Here is a 10954-nt window from a genome sequence, read left to right as displayed (position 1 = left end):
CTTAGATCCAATCAGTCTTAGAACCATGAAACTTTAGAATCATAGACTCCTCAATCCTGTAGTATGTAAGCTCCATGAAAGCAGGGATTTTGTCTACTTTTTGGACTGTGAATTTCCACACAAAGCATCAGTGGCAGAGGTGGGCAGAGATCCACATCTCTAAAGCATACCCATTGTACCTTCATGCTGTCATCTCCTTTTTCTTTTTAAGATTTTATTTATTTATTTGACAGAGAGACACAGCGAGAGAGGGAACACAAGCAGGGGGAGAGGGAGAGGGAGAAGCAGGCTTCCCGTCGAGCAGGGAACGCAATGCGGGGCTCTATCCCAGGACCCCGGGATCGTGACCTGAGCTGAAGGCAGACGCTTAACGAATGAGCCAGCCAGGCGCCGCATGTTGTCATCTCCTATCTGAGACCAGAACTCCCCTCTTCACCTACTCTCCGCCTGCTATCCTGACTGTCAGCTTGGAGAAAGGGGGAGCAGAGCAGGTGCCCACATTCTCCTCCTTCATCCCTGGCTTCCCCACCACCTCCTTCGGGGATTTCAACAGATTCTCCACATGCACACCCAGGATATTTCTTACAAAGTGCTTGGCTGCAGGACTGATGAGCTCTGGCCCGAGGGTACTGAGGAGGAAGCCTGAGAACCACACAGCAGTGACCAGGTCCTATATGTTCTTGAATCACCACCGTCAGCTGCTCCCAGGTTTTATCAGGGCCTTTTGTATCAAGCCCAAAGGAGATGGCAGGGAGGAAGGTTCTGGCTGCCTCCTACTGAGTCATTGTTCCTGGCCCTGCTGGGCATATTAGCTTGCTAGGGCTGTGGGAACTAAGTACAGCACCCGAGGGGCATAAACGTCAGAAATCCATCGGCACCCCTCAGGCACTGTGTTGTTGGAGTCTGCCTGTTTTCTTCCTTCTTAGCTTCTCCTTTCCCCAAATTCTCCTGGTACTTATTTCTCTCTCCCTCACATCCCATTCAGCTGCCACATCAAGGTAAGTGGGCTGTGTTGTCTCCTCCATTTGCATCCATACATGTGGGAATCCCCACTCCACTCCCTCAAATAAATAAATAAATCTTGAACATGACTGTTCACAGTGACCTCAAGCTAGCAGCACATTTTACATCACCTGCAACTAAGATTTTTGCCCCATCATCTGCCTACAGATTTGGCTCACTCTTAAAAAAAAATCCTAGTTACTCTTAAAAAAAAACAATTTTAAATACAGTAAAACTTGCTTTTTACAGTGAGGTTTTACAAATGCATAGATTCTTATTACCACCACCGCAGACAGGATACTGAACAATTTCAAGAGCCCAAAGAGTTATATTATTTTGTTTTCATATCCTTACCCCACCTCTACCTCCTGACAACCATGGATGTGTTCTCTGCATCAATATTTTTGCCTCTTTCCAGAATTTCATATAAATGGAATAATACTGTATATAACCTTTTGAGACTGGGTTCTTCCACCTAGCACAATGCCTTTGCAATTCATCCAAATTCTGTGTATCAACAGTTGTTAGTTTTATTGCTGAGTAGTATTGTTGCATGAATGTGACATGGTGTGTTCATCCATTTAACTCTGCAAAACATTTGGGTTGTTTCTGGTTTGTGGAGATTATCAATAAAGTTTCCATAGGTATTCATGTACAGGTTTTGTGTGAACATGAATTTCCATTTCTTGAGAATAAATACCTGGAAGTGGGACTTTGGGTCATCTGATTAAATTATATTTAGCTTTTAAGGAAACTGCCAAATCTTTCTCTCGAATAACTGTACTATTTTGTATTTCCATCATCGATATATACGAATTCTAGTTGCTCCAAATCTTCGTCAAAGCTAGACATCACTAGTACTTTTTATTTTAGTCATTCTAATAGGTGTGTGGGTTATCTCCTTAGGTGTTTTGTTTGTTTGTTTGTTTGTTTGTTTTAAATATTTTATTTATTTATTTGACAGAGACAGAGACAGCAAGAGAGGGAACACAAGTAGGGGGAAGGGAGAGGGAGAAGCAGGCCTCCCACTGAGCAGGGAGCTTGATGCGGGGCTCGATCCCAGGACACCAGGATCATGACCCGAGCTGAAGGCAGACGCTTAACGACTGAGCCACCCAGGTGCCCCATCTCATTAGGTTTTAATTTGCATTTCCCTACTGACTATGATGTTGAGCATTGATTCATGAGCTTGTTTGTCATTCATATATTTTTTTTAGTGAAGTGCATGTCTCTCCAAAAATTTAGTCCATTTTTAAATTGGATTGTTTGTTTTCTTATGTTGAGGTTTGAAAGTTTTTACATACTCTGTATATAAGTCCTTTGTCTTATATCTCAGTGGTGTTTACCTGAATCTACAGGTGTGATAAAACGGCATTGAAACACACACACACGTAAAACTTGTAAAATCTGAACAAATTCTGTAGATTGTACCAACATCAATTTCCTGGCTTTTGATATTGTACTATAGTTATGCAAAATGTTACCATAGGGGGGAACTGGAAGAAGAATACACAGAACTTCTTTATACTTTTTTTTTTTACAACTTCTTGTGAATCTATATCAAAATAAAGAGAAGAGGAAGTGTAGCCAAGTTGACAATAGATATTGAATCCATACTCTTCATAACAACTTAAAAGATTTTCCATTAATTTCTGCTTTGATATTTGTTGTCTTCTTCCTTACACTATCTTTGAATTTTCTTTTTTTTTTTTTAAGATTTTATTTATTTATTTAACAGAGAAAGACACAGCGAGAGAGGGAACAAAAGCAGGGGGAGTGGGAGAGGGAGAAGCAGGCTTCCCGCGGAGCAGGGAGCCCCATGCGGGGCTCGATCCCAGGACCCTGGGATCATGACCTGAGCCAAAGGCAGACGCTTAACGACTGAGCCACCCAGGCGCCCCGTCTTTTTCTTTTTTTTAAGATTTTACTTATTTATTTGACAGAGAGAGCGAGAGAGAGAGAGAGAGAGAGCACAAGCAGGGGGAGCAGCAGGCAGAGGGAGAGGGAGAAGCATGCTCCCCGCGCAGCAGGAAACCCAAGGCAGGGCTCAATTCTACGACCCTGGGATCACGACCTGAGCTGAAGGCTCAATCAACTGAGCCACCCAAGCACTCCTATCTTTGAGTTTTCTATGTTGTTCTTTTTCTAACTTTTTTAAAAAAGATTTTATTTATTTGACAGAGAGAGCGAGAGAGTGAGAGAGCACAAGCAGGGGGAGCGGCAGGCAGAGGGAGAAGCAGGCTTCCCGCTGAGCAGGGAGCCTGATGTGGAGCTCAATCCCAGGACCCTGGGATCATGACCTGAGCCGAAGGCAGACGCTTAACCATCTGAGCCACCCAGGAGCCCGTTTTCTAACTTTTAAAGATGGACATTTAATTTTTACATTAATTTTTTAGACTTCCTTCCTCTCCAATATGAAAATGTAAGGCTACAAACTTATCTCTAAACAGAGCTTTTGCTGAATCCCAAGGGAACAAATCAGAAAGTGTGTTTCTTCACTCTTTAGCCTTCTTTAAAACTGTTTTAGCTCTTCCTTTGCCTTTCTATAAATTTTCAAATAAATGTCTAAATCCATACCAAAAACAAATCTTGCTGTCATTTCTATAATAATTGTGTTAAACCAATTTGAGGGGAGTTGGCATCTTTACTGTACTGATCTTCCAATCTATGAACATAGTATGTCTATCTATTTATTTAAAAAATATTTTATTTCGGGGGCGCCTGGGTGGCTCAGTCAGTTAAGCATCTACCTTCGGCTCAGGTCCTGATCCCAACGTCCTGGGATCAAGTCCCACATCGGGCTCCCTGCTCAGCGGGAAACCTGCTTCTCCCTCTCCCACTTCCCCTGCTTGTGTTCCCTCTCTCGCTGTGTCTCTCTCTGTCAAATAAATAAATAAAATCTTTAAAATATACATATATATATATTTTATTTCTTTCATCAGTATTTTGTAATTTTTACCATACAAGCTCGGTACATGTGTTGTCAGATTTATACTTAAGTATTTTGTTTTTTTCAGTGACTAAAGTGTTATTGTGTTTTTAATTTTGGTTTCCTAAAATATATAGAAAAACAATAACACAAAAAGACTTTTGTATGTTTAGTGACCTTACTAAACTCATTAATAATAAAGAGGATTTTTTTTGTTCTTGCTGTAGATTCCTTGGGAATCAGTTAAGCTTTGTCACCTGTAAAATGGGCATGAACACCATTCCCTGGCACATAGGTTTCTGAGCATTAAGTGAGGTAAGTGTTTGACGCTTTTAGCACAGAACTGACGCATAATTTGATACAATACATAATAAGCGTTGTTATCGTTATTAACAGTAGAGTGCAAGGTTCTTCCTCTTACCCCACCTCTTAAGGATCTATCTCCAGCAAGGTCAACAGACAAAAGGCCATTCCTTTCCTCCTCTATTCACCTTGTCCCTTCCTTCCCCCTAAGTCACCTCGCCCCTACTAGCCCCACCCTTCCCTTAAACACACCCCATTCAGTAGCCCCACCCCTGATTCCTCCCTCCACCTTGTTCTTCCCCTTAGCCCTGCGCTCCCACAGCCCTTGTTCAGCGGGTCTGGAAGCTCATGGTGTAATTCCGTGGGATGGTGGCAAAGCCCACGAGCTTGGGGGACACGTCGATGTCTTGGGGCAGCTGCGGGGACTTGAAGCGGAAGTTCTGCAAGATGGTGGTGAGGAAGAGAAAGAGCTCCATTCTAGCCAGGCCTTCTCCAAAACAGTACCGCTTTCCTGAAGACACAGAACCCGAGAGCTGGCGGTGAGGCCTGCTCCCTTGCCCCTCTACCCACCCCCAGACGCTTTCTCCCAGGGAGGAGGGGCTGGAATAGCGTGGCCTGAGAGGCTTCCAGAGGCGTCTCTAATCCTCTCTGAGCATCAGTTTCCCTTGTGCATGGGAAGGGGATGGGCTAGCTGTAGCAATGGGAAATTTCGATGCCCCTTCCGTCCAAGTACACACTCAGATATGGCTGCTGGGCCCTCACCTCCAACCGAGGACTCTAAAGAATTTAAATGACTCTGGACAAATATCTGACTCACTAAGGGCTTTGATTTTCCCCATCTCTGAAACAGCTGTGGTCATCCTTATCCTTCTGCTTCAGCTCAAGTCGTTATGGGGGTTGGCAGCTGAGGGGTTCCAAGGTAGATCATGAGAGGGACTTCCAAGCTGGAGAAACACACCACGCTACACCTTAGAGAAGAGAGCTGGGATGAAGGAGCCCCTGTGGGTGGGAGCGGTGGCTTGGCAGCAGACAGTGGTCTCTTACCAATGGAGAAGGGCACAAAAGCATCACTCTTCTTAAACTGCCCGTGCTCATCCAGGAAGTGCTGGGGGTGGAAGTCTCGGGGTTTGGAGAAGAACTTGGGGTCTCTCAGCACGGAGCCCAGCATAGGGAACACGTCAGTGCCCTGGCGAGGAGGAGAAGGAGTATTTGATAAGGTGGAGTGGGGGGAGAGTATGCTGAAAATGCGTGGAGCTTGGAGGGACAATTGGGATGCCCTAGCTGATGAGAAATGGGAGGCGTGGGAGGAGTGTGGGTCCTCTTAGGGAGGAGCTTTGGGAGACAGGAGATTCATGTCTCCGAGACAGGAAGCTATGCAGACGTGGGGTTTACGTCTCCCGAGCAGGGAAGTTTGAAGAACACAGGTTCTGTGTCTCTTAGGACAGAAGGTGTGCGGGATGTGCAGTTCAAGTCTCCCAAGGCAGGACGTTGAGAGGACATGGGGGTTGATGCTTCCAGAGACAGGAACTTTGAAAAACACTGGGTTTATGTCTCCTAGGCAGGATGTTTGGGAGACGTGAGACTCGTGTCCTTGAGGGAGGAGGTCTAGAAATGAAGTTCATGTCTTTTGAGAGAGGACGTTTGGGGACATGGGGTGCACAATCCTTGCAGCACGAGCCCTGGGGAGATACTGGATTCAAGAATCTCTGAGTGGGAAGGTTGAAGGGTCATGGTGGTTGGGGAAGTGTTTGACTGAGGCGGTGGGACAGGGGCTAGGAAGCTTCTAAGGGGAATGGGGTGCTGGGTCACAGGGAGCAGGTTGGAGGTCCCCTTACGTGGGGCAGGAAAGTTACCTTGGGGAGGAGGAACTCTCGAAACTTGGTGTCCTTGGTGACTCTGCGGGCCAGGCCCATGGGGATCATGTCTCCAAATCTTTGGATCTCGTGGATCACCGCCTCTGTGTAGGGCATCTTGGCCTTGTCCTCAAACTTGGGCTGACGGTTCGTGCCAACCACCCGGTCAATCTCCTCATGGACCTTGGCTGTCGGAGGAGGGGGAAAGTGTTTAGGTACCTAGCAGTCTCAGGGTGGAGATGATAGTCCAAATGTGTACATCCATGTGTGATATGGACATAGATGATTCAAAACAGACCTTGACCACAAGCATGATTGGTGCAGCGTCCTATTCACCTGCTCTCAACACGGGAGCTGTTTGACTCAGCACAGGAGCTATTTACCCATCGGTTCAGATATTTCAGGATTTTAACAGCCAGTGCAACTCAGCTGGTGCTTATCAGCAGAATATCAGCTAGCATCTGGATAACAGGCTATGTCTGAGGTTCCAGACATCTGGGAAATGTGGGCACATTGCAGTGTGCTCAGAGGAAGTGTAAGGGTCTGTGGCCACCACTTCACTGCCCCGCCCTCACAGTCTTACCCTCCACCTCTGGGTGCTTCATGAGCAGCAGGAAGCCGTACCGCAGGGTTGTGCTGACCGTCTCAGTGCCCGCAAAGAAGAGATTCAGTGTGGTCAGCACCAGGTTCTTCATGTGGAACTCCGTGTTGGGGCTGTTCTGCTCCTGAAGGGAGAGAGGCCTTCAGGCCAGGCCCACTCCCCCTCAGGGCTCTCAGAGCCCTTCTGGGGTCTTTCCATTTGGACCCACCTCTCTTAGGTCCAGACCAGAGGTGGGAAGAGAGACCCTACTTCTGCCAGGGTTTTGTTCAGGCTGCTGGCTCTGCCCAAAATGCCCTTCCCACACTCTTTACCTAGCTGCCTACCTGTCCTTACTCATCAGCCCTCTGTTCACTCTTTTAGGTAGGAATATTGAGGAGAGGGATACAGAGAGCGAGTGCATGCTATGGAAGTGTTGCTTGATGCTTTGCACACAGGTCCTGCCCATGGACAAGTGCTGGTGGATGGAGCAGCCACGGTTATTATTGTTGAGATTGTGAGGATGTTATGAGGGCGATGATTTGAAGGGGCCTCTGCTCTCCCCATCCGAGCCTGGTTTCCCTCAGCGTGGCTTTGCTGCTGTCCGTCCTGGCTGCTGGGCTGTACCTCCTGCATGCGGATGAGGAAGGAGTCGATGAAGTCCCTCGGGGAGTTGGGGTCCAGGGTGCGTTGGTTCTGCTCCACCTTCTTGGCTATGAATTCCTCCAGACCCTGCAGCTCCTTAAATGCCTGTTGCTGTGGCCCTGGCAGGTGCTTCATCACTGAGGAAAACATCTCATAGAGCTGAGGATGGGGAGACAAGAAAGGGAAGGATAGCTGTTCACTGGCAGGTCCTGCTGGGAGCGGGACCTTTCTCAGGGAAGGAAGGCAGTGGGTTAAAGGCACCTGTGCAGGGGTTTAGGATTTATACGGAGCTTGATGGGAGGAGATAGCTAAGTTTCACGTGAGTGTGAGGGCCTATTTCCCAGAATGTCGGTGAGATGCGTTGGGACACATATCCAGGTTTCAGGTATTGGGGTGAGGCTGGATTGGAGAACACATCTGGGGGTTCAGATATTCAGATGTGGTTGAATTGGGAGACTCATGTTCAGGTGTTGATCTATTTTTTCTGACCGATATGGTGGATCACCTGTTTAGATCTCTAGGTGTGGAGTAGGCTCAGTTGGAGACAAGTACCCAGATATTTCAGGGATATAGAATGGTGGCTTCTGTAGGAGGTGGGGTTGAGGTGTGAAAGTGGGACAGGTATGCAAGTGTTGAGGAGGGGGAGATACCTGTTCATGTGTTTCAGATGTTCACAGGGGTGATGGGGGGCACTTCTGTAAGTGAGTCAGCTGGGTTGGGGGACACGATTTGAGCGTTTGGGGAAACGTCTAGCCAGGTGTTTACATCTGTAGGGGTCTTCTTGGTTGGGTCACCTGTCCAGATGTTCAGGTGTTTCGGCGGGCTCTATAGGGACACTTCTCTAGGTGGTTTGGGACACCTGTGCAATTACCAAATGACTTGGCAGGCTGGATTTTATAGCGCCAGGTGTTCAGGTATTCAGGAGGTGGGCTGAGGTGGTCACTTGTTCAGGTGTTAAGGTATTAAGAGATGGACTATCGTAATAGGGACCGGTAGGTAAGTTGGGATGGGAACACATCCCCAGGCGGCATGGCTGGGCCAATAACATGTACCTTGTCTGCAGGCTCTGTTCATTGTTTGGTTTGGTTTTTGGTTTTTTGGTTGGGGGCAGCATGTGTTGAGATATCCAGGTGTCCTTGGAAAGTGGGTGTTCTGGTGTAACCATTGCATTGTCACAAGAGTGGCTTTGATGGAACCTGGTCTGGAGGAGGATGGCAGTTTGGGGCACCCGTTTCCATGGGGGAAAGCAATTGGTGGGTTGTGATAGGGGTGTTGTAGAGCCAGACTGGGACAGGTTACCTGCCCCATAGAGGTAGCTGTGAACTGGAAGCTTCCCAGCATCATACGCAGCAGTGAGAGGAACTCTTCGTCCTCATAGTCAAAGCGGTCCCCAAAGACAATGGAGCTGATGACGTTGGACACTGTTCGGCTCAGGAAGAAGGTGGGATCGATGAAGGCACCTGGGGAATGGGATGAGTTGGGGAAGAGACAGGGATTTGGGGGAGCGTCAACTGGGCGGTCTGATGCCAGCCTGAGTATTGGAGGAGGGCACTGGAGTGAGGAGCCAAACGTCCAGCACAAGACCCCAGAGCCTGGAGCCCTGATGCCTTCCCCCAAGCCAGTCCCCTTCCCAGTGGAGAAAGGGTGCGTCCGTGTGGGTGTACCCTTCCTTCTTGCTCACTCCCGACCCCCTCCCCCGCCGCTCACCGCGTGTGCCCCGGAGGGCCTCGATGAGGAAGCCCGCCTCCTCCTGGATGCGCTCCTCAATGCCGCGCTTGCCCACTCCAAAGTCCCGCAGTGTGGTGATGGAGAAGCGCCGGAGCTGCTTGGCTCGCTCCCCGTTGCTGAATGTCACGCCTGGGGAGGGAGCGTGGGGGTGTGGTGAGGCGGGGAGGGGCGGGGACAGAGGTGGGCAGAGGTGAGCGGATCCCGGAGTGGGAGGATGGGTTGGGGGGTGAGGGAGACGGGGAGAAATACAACTCAGGGTCAGAGAAATACTGAAAGAGATAGAGACCGGCTTGGAAGAAAAGAATCAGAGGGAGACAGGCAAGTCAGATGCCCAGAGAAACCAAGCTACATGCGGAGACACAGAAGCAGAGGGAGAGAGGCAGGGAGGAGGAGCCTGACCTCCGTGGAGAACTGGGAAGTGGCAATAAAAATCACGGAGGATCCTAACGCTGAGCTGGAGAAAGAGGAAAATACGGAAGGACAACAGAGAGGGTCTGGAGAGAGGAGAAGATGTTTCCAGAGCTGAAGGCATGGGGTGTGAAGCAGAAATAAGGTGAGATTCTCACACAGAGGAGGAAAAGACAGACAGAGGGAGGCAGAAGCTCGGGGAAGCTCAGAAGCTGAGAAGGAGTAAGGGGCAGGACTCGGGGATTGAAGACCGGGGCTCCAAGGCAGAAATCCCAAAGAACTGCTCCCAGACCCAGAGAAAGGAGAGGCATCCCTGAGAGGGAACAAAGAGGTGGGCTGAGAAGCAGGGGGAATAGAGACTCAGACACCCTGAGTCAAGCTAGAGAAGAGCAAGGAGAGGCCACGATAACCAGGGATAAGCACAGAGGGAAGCAGGGGTAGAACTCGGCCACAGCCCTGGGTCAGTGAGTCAGAACAACAGTGGGGAAACTGAGGCCAAGTGTGCCTGACCACACGCTCCCACCCGGAGCGCCTCACCGTAGCCTTTGAAGAGATAGTCGAAGGTGGCCTGCTCGCCTCGCCCGCTGAACTCCTCAGCCTGATCCACCAGAGCCTCCTTCACCGCCTCATGTCCACACAGCACCACGATGCGCCGGGGCCCCAGGTAGACCGTGAAGACCGGGCCATATCGCTCGCTGATCTGATGGAGGTGGGAGTGCTTAGAGGCTGCGGCCCGCACTGGGAACTGGCCCTGTGCCCAGCCCTCACCTACTGCGTGCATCTCCTCCAGGTTCTGACACTCAAGGGGCTGGACATCCCCAAATCGGCTCTTTCTTGTCTAGGACCCTGCTGGCCAACCTGCAAATTTCCACTTTCTTGAGACTCTGGTCCAACCTTGCTCATCCCCTGCCACCAAGTCCCAGCTCATTTAGGCAGGCTTCCAGCCCCACCCCCATTCCACCCATCCCATGTCCTGACACCTTCATGAGAGAGTTGTACATCTGTTGTGTATTCAGCTGCAGGTAGTTTCCGATGAAGGGCAATGGAGTGGGTCCCGGAGGAAGCTTCCCCCAGAGTTTCTTCTGCCTCCAGACAGACATCAAGACCATTATGGTCAGGCAGGCCAGCAAAGCCACCAGAAACAGCCCTGAGGCCAGCATGGTGGCACTGGGAGAGACAGTCAGATGGTGCCGGCTGGGCTGGTTTGACTTTATACCAACTGGGAGAGAAAGGCGGAGTTAGGTGCTGATTATATAATTGTACCATTTCACTTTCCAGGTACACCCCCCGCACCCTGGGCTCACTGCTGAGCTTGGCACACAGCCAATGAGGTAGGAGGAGGGGACCCCAGGAGTATTAACAAGCAGTATAAGTCCCAAGATAGAGTGTGTTGCCCCTGAGGAGGGACCACCCCAGGGCTGTAGGATTGATTGAAGCAGTAGACAAATTCCAGAACTGAAGAATTTAGAATACTTGTATGTGGAGCCCCCTAAGTTTTGGATTTTCCGT

At 49.3% G+C, this 10954-nt stretch overlaps 1 protein-coding gene across 2 annotated transcripts; it reads right to left on the bottom strand.

Moving 5' to 3' along the window:
* Window positions 1-4563: 4563 nt before the first annotated feature.
* On the bottom strand, window positions 4564-10605 carry LOC148163220 (cytochrome P450 2A13-like). Of its 2 annotated transcripts, XM_088027622.1 has the most exons (9): window positions 10426-10605; window positions 9983-10145; window positions 9017-9166; window positions 8609-8769; window positions 7292-7468; window positions 6671-6812; window positions 6088-6275; window positions 5279-5420; window positions 4564-4745 (listed from the first exon to the last, which is right to left on the bottom strand). In XM_088027622.1, exons 1-9 carry the CDS (start codon window positions 10603-10605, stop codon window positions 4564-4566), a joined length of 1485 nt encoding a protein of 494 aa, XP_087883748.1. The 2 variants fall into 2 exon arrangements, with proteins under 2 accessions (XP_087883748.1, XP_087883749.1); XM_088027623.1 differs by lacking the exon at window positions 9983-10145 and having other exon boundaries at window positions 10407-10605.
* Between the last annotated feature and the right edge of the window lie 349 nt (window positions 10606-10954).

Source organism: Eumetopias jubatus, unplaced genomic scaffold, assembly GCF_037043125.1.
Source record: "Eumetopias jubatus isolate StellerSeaLion01/CBP00866 unplaced genomic scaffold, mEumJub1_p1.0 scaffold_10, whole genome shotgun sequence".
NCBI classification, from domain to species: Eukaryota; Metazoa; Chordata; class Mammalia; order Carnivora; family Otariidae; genus Eumetopias; species Eumetopias jubatus.
Note: the sequence above shows the minus strand (reverse complement) of the source record. Positions and strands in the feature narration are given on the sequence as shown.

Bases quoted from the DNA above. Each gene is read 5' to 3' on its own strand.
- LOC148163220 (XM_088027622.1), bottom strand. From the start codon at position 10,605: ATGCTGGCCTCAGGGCTGTTTCTGGTGGCTTTGCTGGCCTGCCTGACC. The intron at 8,770-9,016 runs GTGAGCGGCGGG...CCCATTCCCCAG, and splicing joins GGCCCTCCGGGGCACACGCG to GTGCCTTCATCGATCCCACC. The intron at 4,746-5,278 runs GTAAGAGACCAC...CTGTGTCTTCAG, and splicing joins TTTTGTGCCCTTCTCCATTG to GAAAGCGGTACTGTTTTGGA.